Here is a 24,983-nt window from a genome sequence, read left to right on the forward strand (position 1 = left end):
CACTAGTGGCCCTGAATACCTATTGAGGATTCCTGATTGCCCCCTAGACATGTTTTGGAGTTAATGTTGAGCCTGGTAAGTTTTTAAGATTCATTGCAGTTGAAATAATAATAACCCATAATAATAATAACCCAGTTTCCAGGCCGTTGTAAGCAGTAATCAGTCTTCTTAATATAAATAGTTTTATTTTACAGCATTGTTTAGCTTGACCAAAACATAAAGGCCTATTTCACTCTAGATTTGACGGTGTTAAACAGGTGGCACCCTCGTATATTTTACACTAGATCAAATAATTTAACAACTTACACTATAATAGACTAAAACCATTTGGAAATACAATACAATTTCACCATGTACTGTATAGTTGTGTACTTTGAAATACTTTGCATTTTTATAGATGAAGAACTAAGAAACTTAACCTCAAGTAAGCTACTTAACTTTATAATGCAAGATTTAAGCAAAACTGAAACATGTATAATCTCATTACAAGAAGCAACGGATCATTGGTTACTTCAAAAGGATACAGTCGACCAAGTTACCTTAAAAGTTACCCAAAACACACTGCTCTTTGACAACTATCTGAGGACAGATTCAAAATGTATAAACTCTTTTTCTTTTTTTCTTGACATTCTAAATATAGAAACATTTATCAGTATTATACAAGTATACAAACATACCACCTGTGTGAAAAACAAGAGATGGCTCAACAGTATTACAAACTTTGAGAACTTGTACAAATACTGTGTTTTTTATGACACAATGACACAGCAAATACATGAAAAATATCAACACGCCATGGAAAGCAAAAGTAGTTGTTTGATCACGTCCTACGCTCATAAAACTTGTTCTCAGAGTTACGACGGAGTGAAAAACTAAACAAACAACATCTGCATCATCTACAATCACGCTAACCTGGATCGGCTAAAAATAGAAAGGTAGGTTGATAACAACTTTGATTGGCACACTATATCCATGTCATTTATCATACAGCGCAAGTCTTCAGCAGAATCTCACTTCAGTGATAATATTTGGTCGCACAACTCGCAACACATAAGTAATAGTCAACTTCAAATTACTGCACGTTTTTTTGTTAATTAATATCTCGGTATACTTAAAGTGGCAATGAGGTCAGATGAGCGAAAGCTGTAGTGGAATAAATCAATGAGAAAGGCGGAAAAGCGAATGCTGCTGCGACTTCTCCACACGTGAACACACAGCCGTACGTGTGCACAGGAGAGCAGCCGAGCTAATCCACGCCGCTGCATCCCATGGTGCACGTGGAGTATATATATATACACACACACACCTTGACAGTGGGTTTGTCTTTCCATTCATCTCTCCCAGAGCGATTATTCGAAACCCAGGCTGCACCCTACTTCATGATTCTCCCAATTTAGCATGAGAGCTGAGTAGTCTTCCCACTGTTCCCAGTCTACATTTGACAATGAAAGGCTCTTGTCACTCACAGCCCTTCAGGAGTGTGAGCGCTCATGGAAGGTTCCTGGTGTTTCTCTACTTATAACGTCGATTAACCTCTTACTTGTAAAGCCGAGTAATTCACACAAGCAAGCCAAATGACAGCAAAAGATGAATGCTTAAAACTTAAAATAATAATAAAACTATTTAGCACAATATGTATCTGTGTGTGTTTGTGTGCGTCTCTCCGTGTGTGTGTGTGTGTGTGAGTAGAAGTATGTCTGTGTGAACAACAGATGTGCCAGCGCCTGTTGTGCCCTCACAGTGTCGAGGAGCTGTGTGCGAAGTCCAGGAGGGTGTTGGAGCTTCCGAGCATCAGCTCCATGATGGGGGAGTCGCTCACGGACCCCCCCGAACACGCAGAGTCCCTGAAGGGGGAGGGGGGCGACAGAGCGAGGGAATCCTCCAGAAATGGCTTGCTTAGAGTCACATCCTCGCCTTCCCCGTCCTCCCCCTCCTCCTTTGCCTCATAAATGTAGCTGTGTAAGAGGTCCATTTCCTCGTCCTCGGACCCCTCCTCTTCGAACCCCTCCATGTGCGTCCCCAAAGGAAGCTGCGACGGATTCAAGCTCAGGGGCCCATCGGGTGCAGGCACGTGGGAGGTGTGAGTGTCCACCACCTTCAGGCGGGGGGGCAAATGAGAAGCGGGCTTATCTAAATGAGACTGCTGCCCTTGCGCCTGTCCGGAGCAAGTCGGGGTCCGGAGGGGGCGCTGGGAAACTCCCTCGTCCTCCTCCTCAACCAGGTTGTACAGAGGCTTAGCGCCGAGCGGTTCTCGGGGGGGTTGGGGTTCTGTGCCAGGGTCGCAGGTGGAAGGCGCGCAACTGTGGGGGTCGGGGTTGTTAGTTAGGGGCCTGATGACCGCCGTCTGATTCAAGCCGGCTTCCTGTTTCCTCACATGCACAGACAGTCTGTGCCACACATTCCCCCCCCTCGGAGGGTGTCTTGCACCTGATTCAGACCATGACACAGACTTGCCATTAGAACTATGAACGAGATAAAGACCCAAGTTACTAACAGAGAAAAAACAGCAGGTGGTTGCAGAAAAACAGCATCAACACAGCAGCCACGTAACACAACTGAGCAGCAGCATTTCAACATTTCTGATGCATGTTAAAATACTTTTTAACCACATGACTTGACATTAACAGCTTTGCTGAGGGCTTCACTCATGAGCTTTAAGGAGCATTACATTTATCAACTGTGGCATTTCATAAACATAGTGAGACATTATGTGCTGCAGAAAGCATTATAATCTTGAAACTGCTTCAAACATTCAGCTTACAGAATTAGGAGCCAACCAGCTAATTCCTTCTGTTGTAACTATTTGCTTTTTTTAGTACAAATGCGAAGGCATGCATTCTGAATGAGTAGTTCATGTTGGTGCCCGCGCAGGGCTGGAGACGACACAGTTTGGTGCAGAATGAATATAGGACTGGCTCTAACGTGATTAGTTGGAGTGGAGAGGTGGGTAAAGAGGGGCATTCATGCTGAGAAAAGTTAAATGTGGGGTTAATTGAGGATAAACCAAAAGCAGCAGGGTGGCAGATCGACTCTTTGGAGGGCTGCAGTGTCAAAAAAAAAGTGACACGATAACAGAGGCAAGTGGTTCTTTAATTCAACCAGATGAGCTGGTTACAGTTAACTACAAAAAGGACCCAGCTCAGTAAAGCTCAGAGACAAACAAATTAGGAATGCCTATGTTATGTTAAGCATAACAAATATTAATAGTTGAAAAAGAATGAAACGTTTTTTATAATTCCATAATAATGCTTCCTCTACGTTGAGCAAAAGTGTCCATAGATAGATGGACTTTGGCTATAAGATGTATGGGGTAACCTCTGCTGATTTTCTTTATGATTCCTTTATGATGCTCTGGCTAATGAGTTTCCAAAAGCCTCCTCTGGTTATATACAATAATAAAATATGTCTGAGTAGACAATACAGCTCTCCAGGAAAGAGGTTGAATGACCACCATGCCAAGAGGATTTGCCAGCCTTGATATTTGTCCAACACTATGCTGCTCAGTTTGGAAGGTTAAAGGGTTAAAAGATTAAAAAGGCTTCATAGCAAGGGAGAGAGACAACACGTAAACAGATTGGGATCACTCTCATACTCTGCCCCACTCCTTACTTTAGATACCTGTCCATGTGTCACTGCTGTGGATCTCAAAAAAGTTATATGCAAGTCTTAAGTTTCTAATTTTGACGCATCCATACTTCAATAATCACCAAAACATCGGCCTCTTAGCTTTAAATCAACAACCTGAAAGTGTCCTGTCTAAAGGTTTTTGTTCAATTTAGCTGTAATTCATTGATAATGTTTCAGGGGAAAGTTGTTTCACATATATCAGGAATCTTTTCTCAGTGTTTCTAAAAGTTTGGTTTTACACCGATTGGGATGATGGGAATTTGTGCCTTAACATCAGGCGTAAACACTAAAATATAAAAAAATTAGCACCTGCTTTATTCAGTTAAATGCCAATAAAGAAGCAGCTTTGGACAACTTACTGTACCACTGGAGTGTGTATGCATGTTATACTTCAGTCTCCAAACAAATAGACTATAGTAAGGGGAACAACATAAAGGTCACTCACTTGGCATTGCCAGACCCAGGTTTCTTCCGGCGGAACATATTGAGGAAGCTGTTAGTCCCGCATTGAGCCGATTTTCCATCTCCAACGTGCATTCGCACCACATCAGATGTGGTGAAGGCGCTTCGGACGTTCCTCTCTGGTTTGGCAATGATAATGTACATCTTGGGCGTGAACATGCACCCGAGTGCCACCGTCACGCTCAGGCTGACGGAGAAGGACGTGGTTATGATCTTGTAGTTTGAACCAAAATAGATCGGCACAAATGCCAACCAGATAATGCAGGTAGTGTACATTGTAAAGGCAATATATTTAGCCTCGTTAAAGTTGGCTGGGACGTTCCTCGTCTTGAAGGCGTAGTAGGTGCAGCTCATGATTAGCAGGCCGTTGTACCCGAGTGGCGCCACCATGCCCACGTTGCTGGTATTACAGATGAGGTAGACCTCGCTTATGCTCGGGTAAGACTTGACGGGTTCCGGAGGCTCCAGGATGATGAGCGTGATCTCCACAGTTAGCTGCAAACTGATCAGCATGGAGGCGATGACCACCTGGGCCCACGCGCTCATGAAGCGGGGCTTCTTGGTGCAGATCTTCTTCTTGCTGCCTGCCAGGATGCGGGCGATGCGGTTAGTTTTGGTCACCAGGGCGGAGTAGCACATGGAAGATGAAAGGCCAACCAGGAGCCTCTGCAAGTAGCAGGAGGCTACCGTAGGACGGGCGATTAAGGTGAACGGACAGATGTAGCCCATGAAGATGCCCGCCAAGATGATGTAGCAGAGTTCTCTGCTCGAGGACTTTACCACAGGCGTATCGCGGTACTGGATGAACACAAAGGTCACAAAGGAGGTGATGAGGATGCCCACGCAGGAGAACGCCACCGCCACCATGGATTCCACATCGGACCAGTCAAGATACTTCAGAGGCAGCGGCTGGCAGCCTGTAGAGAGGCAGAGGAGATGTCGAGGTAAGCTTTTGTTGGGACCGTTTTTGGTGAAGGAAAGTCACAGTAAAACAGTAGATAGATGGCAAAGAGGAGCGCGAGATCTGGAGAAACACCAGGGCCTAAAACTGACAGATCGCAAATTTGAATCCAGTTCTCTCAGATTTCTCTCTCATTTTAATTTTCATCCCAACTGTGTGTGACTGTCATGATGCACTAGTTGCCTTCCAACACACAGGAGGTTTATAACGCTTAATGGGAGAAAACTGACATCCCTGGACTGCCCCAGCTTAACACTTCATATCTGACACGCTGCTGCAAATAGCATTACAGTGGGTGCCAGCGCAAGCGAGGCTATGCACAGAATAACCCACTTCTGGTCTCTACTGCTCACTCCCAATACGTCAAATCATGAGAAATGGAATATATTTTAAACCCAACATGGTGCCTCAGGAAGCCTGGGTGTTTTCAACACAAGATGTGAAAGGTACTAATGTGAATATGAAGGTGTAAATCATTTGTTACACTGTGGTATTATAAGAAGGCACTCCATCAAAAGCCCACTGAGGCACACTTGAGGGCAAAGTGCATGTTGGGTTTTTTTTAATGACCACCCACCCGGCTTAGTCTACCACAGCTTCAGCCACACTGCGTGACAATGGATACGAGTGGCAACGATGAAATGCTTTAATCTGGATCTGTCCTCACATATTCTTTAAATCACAAGGACATTCCTCCAAACAAAATTCTCCCAGCATATTTAAGACGTTTAAGAATGAAGGTATTTTTTAATTTTTTGCACTAAAAGAGAGAATGAGTGAACATACGGACAATATAACCTCCCTCTATGAAAAGGAGACCAACATTACCCATTAGTATTCTGCAGACAGTGATATGTAATGAGGGCGAAGGGAGAGTTTCTTCCTCGACAGACTGCTGAAAAGTATCCCCCAGCTTCTCATGGCAGTAATAGGATTTTGCACCAGGGAACTGAGAGCTCCTCTCAAGTCTATAAATCGCTGTCAAAACAACCACTGGGTCACAACAAGGAACGGGAGCAGGGAGGAGGGACGAGTAGTGAGGTGGTTGAGCAAGCTAAGTGAGCGGGGTCATTGGACCTGGATGATGAAAAGCATCAGCGAAAGGAGGTGTCAGGGTGTGAAAGAGCTTATGGGGGGGGGGGGGGGGGGGCGGTTGAGAGCTCAAAATAGTTTGAGAGAAAGTGTTTGTGCTGTTTCGGTGAGATTGGTGCTCCATGATGTAAATGACCTGACAAGCAGCAGGCAAAAGGCGCATCAGTTAGGAGCAAATACGTGATAAAATAAGTGAGGTTTGGTAAAGGGATAAGTATAAATGGATATTGTTCATTAATAGATATCGGCTTTGGTCTCTCCTACCTTCCAGATAATCGTCAGGCCACCATCCCAGATCGCATGCCTTGCAGGTGAACTCATCCTGGACATACTCGTTGTCCTTGCATGTGGTGCAGATCCAGCAGCAGCTCACCTCTCCCTTCCTAATAACCTGCAGGCAGAGAGGTCGTACATCAGAGGCGAGGGGTCACAGACGAGCTTAGCACATCACACCCAAGGCAACCTACACTCAGCACCATGCAAGGTGGTGCAGGATTTGTTGTTCTGATGTTCTTCATCCTCAGACACACTGTTTATAAAACAAGGACGGCTGATTTTGCGTTCTGCAACCAAGGAAGCCGTTAACAGCACTGTGGAAAGCAGGGTGATACGCAGGTAACAAAGAGAGAGGATGCACCCTCCCTGAGGGCAACTAGTAGCTAGACTGAAAACAATCGCCTCAAGGAGAAGCAAATCAGGGCACTGCTTCAAACTGGGCAAAATACCAGTTTATATTTACTCTGCCAAACTGGATGTCTCCTGAAGGAAGATCAGGAAATTATTCCTTCGCTCAAACTTTGAGTGTGATCATTCAGAATTGTATTGGTGGATCATGAGAGGGAGCTTTTGTTTTCTTTTTGAACCTTTTTTACCTTTATGTGCTCATATATTTTTCCGTAATATTTCCATGCTGAGAAAGCACGATGCCAAGTTTACTTGACACGGCTGCTGATGCATCGGTTCAAGAGTGGGTTCAAACATTGGTTAATCTGAGTGTGTTGGGAGCACAATGAATCCAGGTTTTACACTTTTGAGGGAATGCTACGACACATAATCTAGGTCTACGTCACCCAAAACAATGTTCTATCATTCAGAAATGCTCTTTATTTAATATTTAGTATCTAATACACTGGACACAATTGTATTTTATATTTAGAACATTATTCTTGTTTTTCAGCACTTTCAGATTTTCCACACTGAATTAACTTTGGTGGAGATCATTTAAAGCCAGAGGACATAAATCCCTACCTTGATCTGTCCTTTGGCGCAGGGCTCACTGCAGACTGAGCGCACCATCTCACTGCTGTTCAGCCACAGCTTGTAGTCATCGATGCTTAAGATGCCCTCATGCCAGGAGCCAACATTCAGGTAATCATAGCGATCTTCCCCCAAACCCTGGAGATTCATGATGTCATATCTGGAAGGACCCAGGGAGGAACGGAGAGCCATAATCAGAGAGGACGAGTTTATTGAATGTCAAAGCGAGAAAGTGTTACCGACGGATAAAAAAGGGCAGAAGCGGGAAAGGGAGGAGAGAAGGAGAGACTGACAGGTAATTTAATGATAAGGGTTCAGCAGTTTTGTAAACTCTTTATCCAAAGTCCCCTCAACAGTTTACAACCCTGTCAGTGTGACATCAAGAGCTCATGCCAGTGCCCGGTGAGGCCTCATCGTCACACTGGAGCAGGATCTGCTTCACCTGAGCCCACGGCTGTGTTTTCTGACTGTCAAATGCATTCTGTGGGACTGAAGAGGGATGAAAGTGGCTGCGACGATCCACTGAATCAGTTCCAGTCCAACCAATTACATCTTTCTGAGCTCAAGATTGGTGCGTACTAATGAGTAGGAGACTGTTAGACGGGAAGAATTCACAGATGACAGCCATGTTCGTGGTATGAAATCTCTATTGCTATCTCCCCCCCCCCCCCCGCCTTAATCATCCTCTTACCTTCCTGGGGTGTCTCCATTTTGATCAAAATATATCTCCTCTCCCGAGACTCCTCTGAAGGATGTTTTCAGCAGGTAGTCCAGCAGCTTGCTGCCATCGATAGGGTCCATGGCCTCACAGAGCCCCGGCTGCCCTGGACACAACTCGTTGTGCATATCGTGGAGGCCGTGAGCCATGGCGTAGATGGCATTGATGACAAATCCCATTTTACTATCCTGAACATAGTTTTCTTGCAGGCTCTCGTTGCCTGTTAGAGGGGGAGAAGAAGAGGGGAGGAAATGGAAGGTTTTTGCATTGTTTATAATAATTAAGAAAGTGTGTCTGGTGTTTAGTGTGCAGCATACGCAATGCATGATTCAATTAGAAGCAGAGCTGGAGAACCTATTGAACCTTTGTGTGCAGCCAAACCTGTCAACATACAAGGAAATCCCAACATGAATCCAAGACTTTACCACCCGCCCTGGAAAGGCACTTCCACATAGTCTACCTTCAACGTTTTGTACGAAGGGTGATTAAAAGTATAAAATCTTACACCAGTATTTTACATCCTTGTATGAAGATGTTATTTACAAACCTTTTGATGTTCTTTCTTATTTGTTCCTGGGTATTTCAAGTATTGTATTATATCTATTGTCCATCATATAAATCAGCATGCACAAAAAGAAAAGGGTGTGATCAATTTTAATACAGCAAGATCTTTTTCAGCCTCAATGGTGGACATTGTGTGCTCGGTGAGCCATTCGCTTGTGCAGCTTTACAAAGTGTAAGGCCCTTTCCTTGTAGTATTCTCATGGACAAGACCAGTGCTCCACTTCAGAGTTTGACCAACGCAGTCCTCACTCTGGCCAACGGCCTGAGCCTGCCACAATTACAGTTTTAAAACTTCACAGATTTGTGTTGTATTAAAGAGAGCATCGGTCAAACTCTTCCTGTCTTACACGGTGCAAGTGCAATTCGGATAAAACCATCACATTAGTGACAAGAAAAATGCACTTACCACCCTGAAGGTCTTTGGAATAAAAGAAGAAGTGTAAAAAAGTGTGATGGGGAGAAAGTAGAAAAATACCTGTACTGCTCCGAGATAGCAGCCATCACAAACCACTTATTGATTTTATTTATCAGTCGGTAAAGAGCATTCCGAGCAATAAACTGCATTGTTCATTTGATTACTGCATATTTTGGGTGAGAATTTCAAGTTTTGAGTTAAATGCCGAGAACACAGTTTACCATGAGCCCCTTTTGGGAGCAAAAGGAGGGAATATTGAAGGGGGGGGGGGGGAACAGAAAAGAAATTGACAGTTTTTGTTATTATTCAGGAGCATAATCATCTACTCTCACCAAAATCAATAGGAACACTGCTCCCATTTCTAAACCACAAACATGTACATGGGGCATATGCTGTTGCCACCCACCGGAGCAGACTTTCTTGTAGCTCTTGTTCTCCTGAGGGTGGCCCGCAAGGCGGCACTGGAAACGGTACTGCCAAAACTCCGAGAACCAGGGGTTTCTGGTGTTGGTGTCCAGACGCAGCTTCAAATAGTAATCATCAAAGGTCTTGACCACCTCGGATTGCAGCTTCATGGTGATTCCCCCCTCTGCTTCCTGCTCATATCCCTCCACAACCTCGTAGCGGTCTGCCCAGCCATCACTGCAGGAGCAGGAGAGAAAGAAGAAGAGCCTGTAGTGTAGCGATCGCTGGGGGACCAATAAAGAGAGTAAGGGTTTAAAATAAAATCAAAATTCCAATTGAGAGGCGCGCTTTGACAAAGCGTCACTTGGTGCTGCTGTGTGTCTTTTGAATTAGACTGTTGCAAGTGTCTTAACAGCTGATAGAGACTGACATACCTATTACACTATTCACTATAGAGTCATTTCACTCACTCCAAAAATAAATAAGAGCTTCTACTAATGAGGCTTTACTTTGAAGAACAGATTCTCTTTTCCATTATTGATTAGATGTATTTTCTTAAGGGAACTAAAACAATAACCGAAGGTATATTTCTCAGTTCGGCACCTAAGTGTTTAAGACCTTAAAGGCCACAACAACGATCTTAATGTGATTTCTCCATTGCAAATAATCAGGTGTCAACCCTTAAAGTACCATCTAATGAATGAGGACTGTCAAAATGTATAGAACATAACTGTTTTATGTTAATTAATGTATTGATCCATGTAATGATTCTTGGTTTATAAGGTGGTTTGCTTTGCTTTACTTTTCTGGAAAAAAGGGTAACCAAGCCTTGTTAGTGACTAGAAATCGTTGAACTAAATGATGTTGTGTTAGGTAACTGAATTGTGATTTTCCCCTCTAAGGTGACAGAGTGAAAGAGAAGGTACAGCTGCACAACAGAAAATCCATTTGCACATACAGAACTGTAAACATTAGCAGCAGTTTGGAATAAGTTTCTCTCCCACAGCCGCAAATGGAACGACATGGAAAACATCAGTGCACGAACCCAAAGTCTGGTCATGGTCGGCTTTTTCATTAAATCATTTCAAATAATGAGCTTCCACTACAAATCGGTATACAGCAACCTCTAAACTTGTACAATGTTATTTAAAATCAGTGTGGCAGCAATGGTTAGAGGCTTATCTCAAATCCACTGCAGCAATCCTCAATTGACGAGGATGGAAATCTCACAGTTAGTGCCACGACTGTAATTGTAAGCTTCACGCAATCCCTTCAGCTTGCTGGTTTGTTTCCCTGTGTAACCTTCTTTGTCAGGATTTCGACCCAAACAGGCCAATTTAGACACACAGCTGGCCAGCGGGCTCTCAGAGAAATGGAAAACACTTTTTTCAATCTGAGCCAGCCGGAGGCTTCGGGGCTCTTTTTGATTCTATTTCTTTCTGTCTTTAGTGTGAGCTCTGGGGCGCTTCCTTGAAATACCTGGCAGCTACACACCAATTAGGTACGGCTCACCATGGAACCAATTACCTCGGACACATGGGATGTTCTGGGTGATGGATGAGGATTTGTGTGTGCGTGTGTGCAGGTCAAAATCTCCGACCCATACGTCCACAATTACCGTCAATCACGAAAAAAGGAGACATTCAAGCGGAAATTTGTGAAGAGGAAACTTTACAACCAATGTAATTGAGCCTCTCAAGTGTAAAGACACATTCCAACGTATATATGAGGCAGTATGGCAATTATCTTGAAAATAGCACATTTTGGCAACTATATACTTGTAAGAGGGTGTTACTCATGATAAACAGGCCCTTGTTGATGGTAATGAAAGAACATGCAAACAAGCAAATGAGTTCTGAGCGCTATGTAGGGCTTTTATTGAAGATTTGTGGTACAGTAAATGTGTAAATGTGACAAAGGCAGGCTTGGTCAAAGCGATTAAAATGTAATGTTAGTAAGGTTGGGTAGGACCGATTAAACGATACATGTGAGCTTTTACTCTCTGCAACAATTACAGATGGACGAGACAAGGGAATGCGTTCTGTGAGACATGATGGTGGGAGGACAATAACCACAGCAACATGGTCGAGACTTTCACCACATGTTCTTTGTCCAAGCAAGAGTCCGAAACAAGAGGATTGTATCGGCCTGAGGGCCTTTCCTGATTCTCTACAGGTCCACACTGCCTCTGTCCCTCCCTCCCTCCTTTCAGTACACGTTGGACGGATAAAGACACAAAGACGCACCGTGTAAAGTGTTGTGTTCATCGTAAACATCCCTCCCCTCACAGGGTAAAGTGCGTTTATCGCGGCCCGTTCAATATAGTTCATTGTTTTACATGTTTGCTCTCACAGAACAGCGGAGAAACAGATTTGTTTTTGAGATAAAGAGAGAGCGGTCCAACACTCTGGATGAATAAGGCATGAGGCATCGAGGGCACGCTTGACGGTTTCTCACGATGGAGTCTGCGATGAAGTAAAAGGACATTTCCTCTTCTCGCTCTCCTCTCTCAGGATCGCACTGTCTGACACAACTCAGCAGCAGCTCAGCAGAACTCTGGGGCCATCCGAGGGACGCTGAGGGGGACAGCGTCACCTCCACGTGGCGCCGCTTCACGCTGCATACGGGAACGCCGCTGTTCACGTGACCTGACTCAGATCTACCAGAGGAAAACCTGTACATGCTGATTAAGGTGTCAACGCTGTTGAAGTATTTAAACTGTTTTACTTTTATTGTACTCAAGACTGCAGGAGGAAGTAGGTCTGAGATGTAAAACAGAGTTCACCTCCGGTACATGTTTTGAAATATATCTTAACATTCTTTTTATTCTGCAGCAATACTCATGCCTAAAACACCAAATCGGTCATTTGTAAACTGCTCAAACATGTTGACTTAGAAACTTAAATGAGTACAGTAAGTACAGCGCTAATAGCGACCGTAATGTAATTTATTTTTGACCTTCAGCTTTTCAAATCGTTTATGTCAGTGCTTATCCCGACAAGTAAAGTCAGCATGATGCCATTCCTTCGATGTCACATGCTTGAGAATGGGACATGCATGTTTTGATGGTTTACTGAGACTCGATGATGCGTGGCATTGTTTGGAGGAGCACAGTGGGAGCACAGCTGGGTAATTTATAGAGTAGCATACGACAGCGAGTAGACCGAGAGCCCCCCCCCCCCCCCCCCCCCCCCCGACTCTCCCAGATGATCCAGTTCCAGTTTGATAGCACATTTGTATATTTATGAAGCCATGAATTAATTGGCAGGGCAGAGATTTAATCACATGCACTGTTTCCCCTGGAGGATGAAGAGGAAGAGTTACTTTCAAAAGAGGAAGGGGAGGATAGGGGAATCAAGAGTTTCATAATTGCTCTGTGAATGTGCCAGAATAGTTCAGGTAGTTAATTGAAAAACTTCAGAACTTTTTCAAGCGGTCTGTTATTCATAGACCACTGGAATGTCAAGAAGACAAGAATATACACACACCAACTCACACACACGTACACAGCCACGTAGGCATCATGCACGCTTCATTTACTCACATCATTAATTCTTGTCTCTTCTCTATTTCCTTTAAATTATTGTCCTTCCATCTCATTTTCAGTGCTGGGAGGAGCTTTCACGTCTCAGAGTCCATACTTCTTAGGAGAAATATGTGCTTTTGCGTTTCGAGGTTACTTACAGTGTTATTTACTTTTCAAGAACACGTGGGCTGTTTGAAATACTTGATGTGGATACTTTTTGATCAATCATATTTGTTTATTCACCTGAATGTTTCTGTTCTAAAATGGATTTGGGAGAAATCGTAAGGTGTCAAATATGACACTTGAACAGAGGACAGTAGTCCATCTAACCTGGGAAATCTGTGAGGGTTTTGGTGTAACTGTATAAGGACAACACAGGATTACAACTTGATGAGGTTTATATGTTTAATGAGTGTTTTAAATAAAGGTTCTCGCCAGGTCCAACACGTATATAATATAATTAGCGATTGTAATTGTTTCCCCACTCCTCTCTTTAATTTCCTATTCCTATTTCCTAAGAGACATACTTGGGGCTAACTTTTTTTTCTGTTGAATATTTACCTCTATGTGATCCTACAACATTCTTCTCTGGAACCAAAACAAATATTCAATCAGGGGTTTCTCTCTGCAGCTGTACACTAAAACGCTCTCGGCCTTCATCCCTCCTTTGCCATACTTCTCAATTTCTCTTATTTCTGCAACTGAGTGCAGTTAACACAGGAGTGGTGGTGGCGTGCTAACTGAGCGGCGGCAGCAGCACGACTGTCTTGAGGTGAGAAAGAGGACCCCGACTGCGCCGGGGAGCCTTTTAAAGCCCATCCGAGCTGCTTTTACTAATTCATCATGCCCCAGTTTGAGTTGGGAGATCAGTCTCTTCTACATTGACAGGGAAAACTTGGGGGAGAAAAACCTTTTGGCTTTTTACTACCACGCGACATCAATTCACTAGTGAAACCCTTGAAAAAGTGTTGGCGGCATACTACAGCAGCAGGAGGCACTGATGCATGACAGGCTCTTATTATCAGCAGGTCAATTTAATGTCAGACTATTACAGGTTGATTGGAATGTTGCTGCTTATGAATTCCTACGAATACAGACCAAAATAAATAATAACAATAATAAATAACAGCTCCACCTGGAATACAAATAAAATAGTCCATAATGATACGCTATGAACATTAGGACACACTGCAAACTAAACAAGACTGTGGAAAGGATTGAAGCCTGAATTTTGTTTTACATTTGATCAATACTAAATACTAAAGTCTTGTCTGTGAGAAGAACCGATTGGTCCAATATCCACTAATCAGGATGTGACGACCATGTCATGAGATGCATAGCCAGTGTGCTATTTCTGATCATTCAAAGGTCATTCACCCATCCCCTCGCCCAATGCAACGCAAGGCATCAACTGGAAAGACAGAGATGTCCTTGACAATGTGGGGCCGCTTTCAATTAACATCGCAGGCGTGCTATACATATTCAGACACAGCTCATTGTGCCCCTTCGGTCTGTAGAAGACAAACAGATTCAATTCACGAACTGCGACTCGACTTCAAGGCACCAGTTTCCAGAGCCACGTGTGCACGAGTAACGCGCGCAGAGGCTCCGTTACCGAGTGAACGCGGACATGGATGCTTCCTAATCTTATAATTACAATCTCTGTTGCTGATGTTGCTGGGCGGATTTTCTCAAATGTCAGCCATTTTTTCCCGAGAAGCGACATCCGTGTTCGGAGCACCGCTGACAGGCTGAATGACAGATCTGCAGTGAGACGATCCCACGCGCCGCGTCCTGAGCCCAAACTCAATCTCCATGGTGACTGGAGCACAAGCAGCACAAGCCTCTAATTCCAGTGGTGCAGTTTTATCCCGCCCCTGCTGACAAAAAATGTGTTGAGCTCGATTTCCTGCATGACGTGCCCCAGTAAACTCTCACTAAACCTGCATGAGGACTGTTTTAGCGCAGCGTGTCAAAAGGACACCATCACGTCACGCGGAGAGAGATTAACTTGAAGATAGACGCTCTTTTCCTCTGTCTTAGTTCCAGCTCATCCTTCTACCCTCCTGCGCACGTCACATGCACAACTAATGTATCTTATGTGCTCTCACTATAAGCCTAACAAATGCAATATGTCCAATTGAGAGTGCAGCATTGGCATGGGGATCGTACCTCGCACACATAACAACCTAGTGCTGGGAAGGGGAAGAGGAGAATTGAAACCTGCCATTGATTTTAAGTTGAACACAGTTATGTAGTATTTTTAGACTGTTTCATTTATCTTTAAACATCAAGTTAAGCTGATCACTGTAAACGTTATCTGCTGTCTTAAATTGATAGAAAAACGTTTTCATTAAACTCAGTATTTCGTTTGATTCAGAAGAATTTATGAAGGATGGAGTAAACCACAGCATTTGTAAATTCGGGATTCTTATTTTGTTGATGGCAGTGCTGTTGTCTTCTTGAATTCTACGTCCTTTGCACTCTTTTCCCTGAGAGGGGAGCACGTCAAAGCCTTAGAGACAAGGACATGGAAAAGGCTGCTAAAATGTGTTGCTCCACAACTCCTCCTTTTCACTCTGTGGCACCCTAAATGTTTCATTTATTAAAGCTCAGAGCCAAACCCGAGTCCCCGTGTTACAGGAAGTCAAATAGGAAAACCAAATGCAGAAATGCATTTGACACAGACAATACAGTCACAGCTTTGCACAGCCTTGAAAAAAGACTCAGTCGTACCATGGTAATGACTTGGCCATGCCAGCACAGAGGTAGAACATTCACATTTCTGAAGAATTTCTGTCAAGAATAAAATACGACATTAATTAAAAACAGAAGCAAGCATTCAAATGGGACCGAGACCCAAAATGTGTGTGCAAGAAATCAGCTGTACATGTAAAGAAGCAGCTTACAGACATGATGTTTAACAATAACTGTATTCGAGATGTATTGGAGAGAAAGAGGGAGAAAACAAGCGGGGCTAATTGCAAAAGAGCAAGAAGGCAAATGGGTTGGTGGTTTCGCTCCATGCTGCCATTCAGAAGCTGAGCTGGGTGAGGGGACACAGACGTAAGAGGGAATGATAACAAAGCACTGTACAGGAGATGTTTATCCAGCTTTCAAACCTAAAAAAAAGCTATTCCCTGACAATTTCTTTATATTTGTACCGAGTATGTAGAAATATTGACAGATTTGTGTATTAGTTCAACGGGAAGAAAGTTGAAAGGTGTGTAGAAGCGATATTTTCATGGACACTATGTATGTACTGCATGTTGCTGTCATGCAATTTCTTATACAGTTAGTTGAAAAATAAAAAATATATTGTTTTTATGACGAGATACGTAACCCAAACATATTTTCAGGGGGCCTAATATTTTTGCCTGGATGGCCTTTTGGATCTGTAATCATATGGCAGTGACCTCCAGGGAGTCATTGTGTGCAGCGCTCTCTTTGGTCAAATAACAGGCATATGTAAGAAAAGTATGTGGCTATTACTGCATCACGTACACTCTATGAAGCACACACGGCTCTATGCACCAACCTCCGCGTGAAAATGTATGTGGCTGCACTCCAAAGTATAAAAAAATATGTACGGAGGATAAAGTGCAACAATGATTTTACTTTCATGCATATATTTAGCTCACAATATGAACTACATTCACCTGTAGCTGTTCTGCTCAGCTATGAACACTTTTTTTACTGGATCTAATAAACTGACGAGATCCACAACCAACAAATCCACAGTCTACTCTGATTTATTTGCCACCAACTGAGTGCAGGAATTACTGACTCACAAATTCTGTTCACCAATCAACTTCCAGCTCCAAAAATATAACTGGGGGTTACATCAATTCAATTAAAAGACATTCTGAATCCCTTAAAAACAAGAAGTCTGAAATCCATTGGAATGAAGTGGATTTCTTTTGTAATTGAGTGTAGAATGAATGTTGTATTGTGTGTGTGTGTGTGTGTGAAGTCGAATGACAGCTTATTGGCGAAATCCTGATTGACATCCCAGCGAGAGAAGGACGAGAGCCCTATTGACTGACAACAGCGGAGCCGAGAGGCTGTGAAGTGTGGAAGTGATGCAGAGCAGAGTCTGCAGGTCAGGGATAAAGTGGGTCGAGCACACAGCCACACCTGGCCCTCGTCTGAAGAGCAGGTTATGCGAGTGGCTAAAACAAAACCTCTCGGATTCTAAACTCATGTAGTTCATGCGGCCACTGCTGTTGAGTGTTCCTGTCTGCCTTTGTGCTGTTCTATCGTCCTCTCCAAATATGAGGCAAATCGGGTGGAGAATCCTCTTGAATTGTTTTTTGCTGGGTACGCCTTCTCTTTTTCTGTTTTGTTCGTTTGTGCCGAGTGCACTAAAATGGAGAGGTGTATAAGGTCAAGGAGACGCATAAGCCACTAACTGTCTGGAAGCTGCTGCACACAGCGTGTTATCATTACACCATCTATCCTAAGGTAGTAAAACAACTTCAATGTCCTCAAATGTAATGTTGTGAACACTGCTGATTCTCAGTGTTGTGCGGTGATGAATTTTCTGTCATTTGACATTTAAAATGTTACGCAGCTTGCCCTGACAAGATGCTATAATTCTAAGAAATCATTGATAGCAACTGCAACAGTGCTTGTCTGACTAAGGCAAAACCTGTAATCCCACCATTGGCATATTAGCACCCTTTAGGTTGTGAGCAAACAGTTGCTTATTAACACATCCAGCTGGGGAGGAACAACGAGCAGTCATTAGGAGTCTAGCTTTTGGCCAACCGATGAACAATCCTCCACTATGTTAGACATGAAAACACTTCTTAGATCTACGGGGGGAACTGCCGAGTTGAGTGATGAGTCCGAGTGTGTTCGTCACTACGAGTGACTCCTCAACAACAAACACGTGTGTGGTACACTCTCACTAGAAGGTTTTGTGTTACATTACATGTCTACATACAAAACCAGACTCTCTTTGATTTTCTTTTGGCATTGCTTTTACAAATCCTGTAAAAAGCAATTATAATAAAAAATACCAGTGCATTAGTTGTTCATTGACAGATTGGACTGTGTGTCATCTTCTTGCTGTGTCACTCTTTGTTTCATTCCCTCTTTGTTTATATTTGTGCATCGGAACGTTCTTCCACCAAATCCACACAGACGTGTCGCAGGAGAGGCTTCTTCTGAGGTTTGAATTAAGAAACCAACTCCCCTTGATGAGATAATACCTGTCTTGCAGCTTCGTTCAGGCTTTCACTACATTCTGTGAAAGAGACACATGGCTCGGCATCTGTGTTGGGCCGGACTCTGTCATCTTTACACTCTGTCTCCACCTCCTTCTTTCTCTCTACCTCTCTTGATACATAGATATACTGTATATGTATGTATGTCTCCATCTCTCTCTCTCTCTCTCTCTCTCTCTGTCTTTCTCTCGCTCCCTCTCTCTGACCCAGTATTTCTTCTGCCCATGGAGACTTCCAAAAAAGCTAAGAAAAGACCCACTTTCCTATCTTCTATAAAGGCAAAGGAATATAACCTTAGAGTGCAGATTTTTTTTTTGATGGATAATTGAAAAGGCATGTTCTGGCCTCTGAAAAGAAATAGTGCCTTCTCCTGCCGAGCACTCAAATATGCACATATGCATTGGGTACAACCCATGGAACATAAAAGGAGGCTAGGAAGAGAAGCGCTTGTCTTCTCTTTATTTCTATCACTGGGAGATGTCACAGGAAATAAGAAAAGCCACATCAAGGATCATGGCAATCACACACAAAAAAAATCCCTCAGTGCCAGCCAATAGAGAAGTGCCTCTTGGACTTGGAACACCTTGTGTATGTGCATACATACAAGAAAAATAACTTATGGCCTGATATAATGTCTAATTCAAATCAAGGTTTCTTTTTAAAGTCCTCCTTATATCACATAGGGCCAACCAATGCCCTACAACAGAGCCAAAAACGTCTCTTCCCTCTTTGAAATGATGGCGGAAAGATATTGCATGAATGAACAGAAAAGTGGAATTATGGTTTCTCTGGCTTTCACCCACAAGTGTGAATGCTCCTTGAGGACCATTTCATGGTGCAATGTGCAGCTGTATAAGTGTGTGAGACGACTCGACTTGGCCTTTTGTAATGACAAAGAAAGTCAGACACTGTCACTCAACATTCACCAGAGAGAAAGAGAAAATGAGTAAGAGATGGCGTGAATATCAAGAGGTGTAATCACAGTAAGGAAACAGTGTTACAATTCAGGTGGATTCAATATGGTCTAAAATGTGTGTGCCTCTCTGACAGCTAAAAGCAAAATACCTTCCATTGTCTTGAAAAAGCAAATAAGAGACAGCCCCAAAGGGGGAGAACGGACTGGAGGCATTGTATTCCTCTGTAGTTTTGTGTGTGTGACCAAAATACCAATTATTCATTGCTGGAGAACATTTATATTCACCGCTATTGGTATGTGGTCTGGCTTTTCTTGGTTGCCTTGGTGACATGCACATCAGGAGGACAACACAGCATCTCGCAGCCTTCCAGTCTGTTAACCAATTTCTTGCCATCAAAAGGGACGCTCTCAGCCGTAAACCGAAAGGTTTAAGAAGCAAAAGGAAAAGAAACAACCCGTACCTGCCGATGAGGAGGAATTCCCCAAACACCCCTAGTCTCCTCATGGCCATCAGGAGACCTCGGACGGTCATGCCTTCGCAGAAACACACAACTACGCGCGCCTTGGGCAGACGTTCCCGTAGTTTCCTCAGAAGGCGATCAAAGTGCTTCTCCTCCGCGTTACTGTAGATCTTGTCCGAGTGGGCAATGCATAAACCTTCCAGAGAGGCCAGCTCCTTGAAGGCCTCCATGCCACTTTCCCCGTAGTTTCCTACAGGTGATGAAAGCAAACAGTGAGAATTTTTGCCAAAAAAACATTCTGCCCTTACTGTAAATAAACAATTAAAGATCTTCCTTGTGGAATGTATTCTGGCTGTCTTCTTCTTAGACTGACTTTGTTTAAGACGTGGCTGCAAAAGATTAAGGTTGTTGATGCTTTTCTCTTGATCTATTCCCAATTAGTGTGGACACTGTCCCGCCAGCAGTTGTTCAGTGCGTCAAGTTCCGGCTCAGCTGAAGCTCTGATCCTCTCATCATGAGTGTCAGAGAGGGTACGGGCTACTGATTGAAATCACAGCCAAAAGGGGTGAAGATAGCTATACTTGTTGAACAGCACATCGTCCAAATCAAGAGCCCGCCAAAGCTGTCAAAGTCTAAATCTGCTGTTTCTATGCGGACTGCAGAGCTTGTATTACTGTGTCACGATCTGGATTTTTGATAAGACAGCTCTTTAACATGAGGGCTGGATTACACAGAAAATCCAATCATCTTTGCACGCTCAAACATGTGTTTGGGAAATTAAGGTCCTTAACCCATAAAAATCTGAAAAGATTTGCTGTGCAATTGCCTAGATGAGTGGCCGTGTTTCTGGGGGACTCCAGACCGCTTTACCATGAAATGGACGGTGAGGACAAATATGCTTTATTTCTATTTGGAATCGCTTTGTAAAACAAGAAATGTGACAAAGGAAATAGCACAATATCACAGTAATGCATTTACTATGGCCCATAATGTGCCCACGTGTTGGTTTTCCAATTGTCCTCTGATGATATTTTCAGTTACCCCATTTCACTCTCCCGTCGGTAAATGGATATAATGATTTCTAATTCTTCTACTCTTTCCATCTAGACTGCGAGACAGGTGGGTGGTGGTGGTGCATTAGTTGACAAAAACCTGTTTTGAGTATTCCTACCACTCTGATGCTAATTAAGACAGGTAATTTATGCAATTTCTCAGCCCTATCAGTTGCCACAGGAACAAGCTGCATCTATTACTTGTCTAATGTGGTGGAGAAATAAATGCATGAGCTTAAGTTTGTCATGGCCACTATTTCAGAGATTAGAAAAACAAATAAGTGGATTTATATAGGACACCTCGAAGGTCAGGTTAAGTTCTGCATCAGACAAGTACGGAAGGAAAGTCTCGGCTAGAAACATTTACTACGACTCATCTCTGTTGTCTCTTATGGGTCTGAATAATAAATACAGTGTAGGGTATTTTTTTCATTTAGAGAATACTTGCATGTAGAAAAAAAAATGTATTATCGAATTAAAGTACTCAAGTATCCTATTTGTATTTCTCACTCTATAGCCTGTTGATGTTGCTTGCAATCATATCCCCCATTCCCCTGACTGGCGTTTCATTACTCTTAAATTATGACTTCAGTCACAGAGGTTCCCATTGTATGTTGAAGGTCAGAGAGCTGTTGCCACCTATTTATGATTCCAGGTACTACAGTCCCTTTTCGACAGCAACCCCTCTCTACGCTTTACTAAAATGGGGCTGTTTTTCAATGACATAATTCCCCTCACAGTAATTACTTTGTCAACCCAACTCCCATAGCCTTTTTACCGCCTGTGTCCACTATAAAATGAACCAATACCCATAAGAGTTATAAAGTGGGCCCATCATGGAATAATATTGTATTCCAAGGGTGTCTATGGAGACAATATATGTATCTTTAATGTATGGGAATCTGTTTAAATGTTAAACATTAATGAATGTTGTTCATCCCAGCCTCATCGTCCGAATTAACCATGCAATTAGTTAAGATTTCAAAATGAACACCTAATGTGTTAGTGTCTGTTCTGCTACAGGCTACTGCTACAGAACAGAACTTCAAAAATTGCTTCAAGATTCTAATAACACAACATTTATCAAGATGTTTAGATGTGTATGACTAGTCTTAAAGGAATGTGCACAAAAACCCCAACTAAAGACAAGTGCGTTTAAAACCCAATGAAGATATGCGTGGGTTTGAAAATGTGTGGCTTTAAGAGCCTGCACTAAAAAGCAGGTGGATACTGTATGGTATGAAAATTATCCATACAGTTTTGTGGGTAAAAAGCTATCAAATATAGTATAAAATATCAGAGTCTATAGCATCTAACATTGAAAGGTTGTTTATCGAAAACACCATAATGCACCATGAAGTCTAAAAACTCACTATAATATCGGCTACGAGACTAACATGGCTGCTGACACACTATGGTGACTCGTGATCGATAGGGCCCTCACCCTCGGTGTGCACGGCAGACACGTAGGTCCAGTTGTATCGCTTGACAATGTCTAGGATGGCCCGTGCCTGGAGGGTGTCGGAGGGTACAACCCTCAGGAAGTACTTGAACAGGGTTTTGTCACTCAGGTCGATGCTGGTGGCAGAGTAGGCGATCTGCGGGATATTGAAGAGCTGCAGGAGGTTCTGCACCTGAATGGCCACGGAACTGGACCCCGGTCCAATCACCCCTGCGATGGGCTTCTTGGAGGGTGGAGGCTGGTGGGACGGAGTACCGTCAATGCACCATTTGGAGCCGTCCTTATCATCCCGGATGGAGATTAGGGAGTCCCGGATGAACTCGATGCTCTGCTCCAGGGCCACAGAGGAGTGCCAGCAGGAGTCTCGGATCTCGCAGCCAAGACTGATATTTGGAAGCAGGTCCGGGTCGGCGTTGATCCGGTCCAACGTGTGGAACATGGCCTCCACCCTTTGGATGCCATACTGCTCGCGGACGTCTCCACACTTGCGCTCCGCCACTTTCTCCGCCGACGGCTGGTGGTGGACGGAGAAGAGCGCGCCGATGATCACGTCTCCGTCCATGCGAGCCACGGAGCGAACCACGGCGCGAGGGACCGCCGCCCGCTCATAAATGCCGCCGCTGTGGGAGAGCACGAGGACGTGGAAGAAGAACGTGGGGAGACACAGGAGAGCGAAGAGACCCATGTTTACGCGTGCCATACTGTGCCGCGTCGCGTGAGCCGTTCCAGCTGTGCAGGCATACTATCCGCTGTCTGATGATACGTCCGAGTTCATCCCAGCAACCGCGATCCGTGAGAGGGAGACCCGGGGCATATTTGCACGCACCTGCAGAGAAATAAGACAGACCGCCGTGATGTGCAGAGAGAAACGAGGCCAGATGTACCACAGTGGCATGTGTGGAGAGTTGACTGTCAACGCATCCATCCTCCCTTCCACTGACGCCCCGTTTTAATTCCCAAAAGGCGAGCGACAGTCCAGGTGCCTTTGAGCAAGGCATTTAACTCAAACCTACCTTAGCGAGAGGGTGCTGCTATCCACTGGGAATTGCCCGACCGTGCAGCTGGTAAGCTCTGAATGGAGCGCGTACTTTAACATTTCCGAAGTCCTCGTTTTTCGTTCCGAACAGCCAGTGCTATTTACCGGGGGAAGCTGATAGGACCCGCGCGGTCCATCGAGAGCCGGTTTGAGCACCATGGACAGCGCGCATACCAAATACGTTACAGGGACGTCGATAAGGGATTTTTACTTTGTCCAAGCTGTCAAACGCAATATCATCCGACTGTTGTTTGACTGTTTACACGAAAATAATCTAATAATCTAGGGGTTTTTTTTCAATCCCACTCTTCTATTCATCGGTCGAGCAGTCGAAGGTAACATCACCAGGTACTATTGCAGTATAACTATTAATAATAACAATATTGCAGTCTAACAAAATTCTAACACCAACAAAGCCAATCTCAAGCCAAACACGAGTTGTCTCTTCTCAAAGGACTACATTGGATAATGGACTATTATCCATATTTTCCGTGGCCCTGTTCACATCTTAAAATCTTAAGAGACTGTTTTTCTGTGAAAAGCCTCAAAATTTACCTGAATCCTTGAGACATGTCGCGTGTGCACCTTTCTTCTCCAGCGCGTGGTCTTCCAATGTGAGTCTCTCTCTCCTTCTCTTCTTCTCTCTCCCTCTCTCTCTCCTTCACTTCCTCTCTCTCTCTCCCTCACTTCCCTCTCCCTCTGCCTCTCTGCTGAAGATCCCACGCAACCATCGCCTTTTCTTCAATATATGTTATGTTTGCAATGCCTGCATGTCTTAAACATGCATCGTGAGAGTTAGCGCAGTGCTTTATCCGAGCTAAAATGACAACCAAAATGTGGAAATCTGGTTTATCCACTATCAGCCCATGCCGCGCATGGCATTTTCTCCCCTCATACAAGCAGCTTTGAAAACGTTGAGAAAGTATAACTTGTTAGACAACGCAATTGCTCACATTGTCATAAAATGATTATGCAGCCTAATAGACTGCTGCTTCACATTATTAAAATATATAGCATGTAATAATTCAGTGGGTGAAAAAGTCTTTAAGTTTGAGAAAAAGAGAGAAAGTGATATGAGGTAGTGATGTCAGGCGTTAACCGATTTTCTGACCGTTTTCTACATCTGAAAGTAATTGTGACATTTTAGATGGACAAGCGCTAGCAATTAGCAAATAGTGGCATCGCGCTCAGCTGTCCTTGATGACCAATATACTTCATATGTTCAGTTCTGAGCTGACGTGAGGCCCTCTTGCTACAATTTATATCTTTAGCACCATGGACAGCAATCAAAATTTAATTTCACCAAGTGATTGATCAAAGGTCATTGATGTCATAAGCCATACATTATAAAGTTAATCTCAGCCAGTCATATCCCTTAACTTGCTGAGTAAAGCTCTGTTTATTATTCAAGCCTGATCTTAACATAGATGCCATAAGGTCAGCCTTAATCCCTTGGTGAGCTCTTCATTGAAAAATAAATTGCATAAAAGCATGCATTGTTTTCAAACTATTAATGGTTTTTTGGTCAACTCGAGGACTTTAACCACCAGTGTGAACTACTTTTACTCAATAAAACTTTTGAAACCACACCGTCCCTTATTGATAAAAACATTGACTGAGTCATAATGGTTTATTTCCCCGCTGTACATTGTCCTATGCAAAGACACGGCCAGCAGCCGAGGGGCATGCAGTTTACTTGGTAGGCTCTTGTCGTGACTCATGCCAGGCGGTATAAATCAGAAACAAACTTATTAAAGAGTCGCTATGACACCGCAACTGCTGGTGCCATGGGCTTCGG

The 24,983-nt window shown here is 43.6% G+C and overlaps 1 protein-coding gene across 3 annotated transcripts; it reads right to left on the bottom strand.

Annotated features, from left to right (window-relative positions):
- Window positions 1-168: 168 nt before the first annotated feature.
- grm1a (glutamate receptor, metabotropic 1a) lies at window positions 169-24,010 on the bottom strand. 3 transcript variants are annotated; one of them, XM_062559435.1, is made up of 9 exons: window positions 23,741-24,010; window positions 22,132-22,975; window positions 19,636-19,885; window positions 9,503-9,738; window positions 8,091-8,337; window positions 7,391-7,559; window positions 6,407-6,533; window positions 4,073-5,006; window positions 169-2,300 (listed from the first exon to the last, which is right to left on the bottom strand). In XM_062559435.1, the coding sequence occupies exons 2-9, from the start codon at window positions 22,847-22,849 to the stop codon at window positions 1,736-1,738; spliced, it is 3,246 nt and encodes a 1,081-aa protein (XP_062415419.1). In that variant the 5' UTR covers window positions 22,850-22,975; window positions 23,741-24,010; the 3' UTR covers window positions 169-1,735. The 3 variants fall into 3 exon arrangements, with proteins under 3 accessions (XP_062415419.1, XP_037306152.1, XP_062415420.1); XM_037450255.2 differs by having other exon boundaries at window positions 172-2,462; window positions 23,741-24,009; XM_062559436.1 differs by having other exon boundaries at window positions 2,176-2,427; window positions 23,741-24,009.
- Window positions 24,011-24,983: the final 973 nt, after the last annotated feature.

This window comes from Pungitius pungitius, chromosome 20 (genome assembly GCF_949316345.1).
Source record: "Pungitius pungitius chromosome 20, fPunPun2.1, whole genome shotgun sequence".
Taxonomy (NCBI): domain Eukaryota; kingdom Metazoa; phylum Chordata; class Actinopteri; order Perciformes; family Gasterosteidae; genus Pungitius; species Pungitius pungitius.

Bases quoted from the DNA above. Each gene is read 5' to 3' on its own strand.
- grm1a (XM_037450255.2), bottom strand. From the start codon at position 22,849: ATGGCACGCGTAAACATGGGTCTCTTCGCTCTCCTGTGTCTCCCCACG. The intron at 19,886-22,131 runs GTGAGGGCCCTA...CATCACCTGTAG, and splicing joins GTCTGCCGTGCACACCGAGG to GAAACTACGGGGAAAGTGGC. The intron at 7,560-8,090 runs GTAAGAGGATGA...GGGTCCTTCCAG, and splicing joins AATGGAGACACCCCAGGAAG to ATATGACATCATGAATCTCC.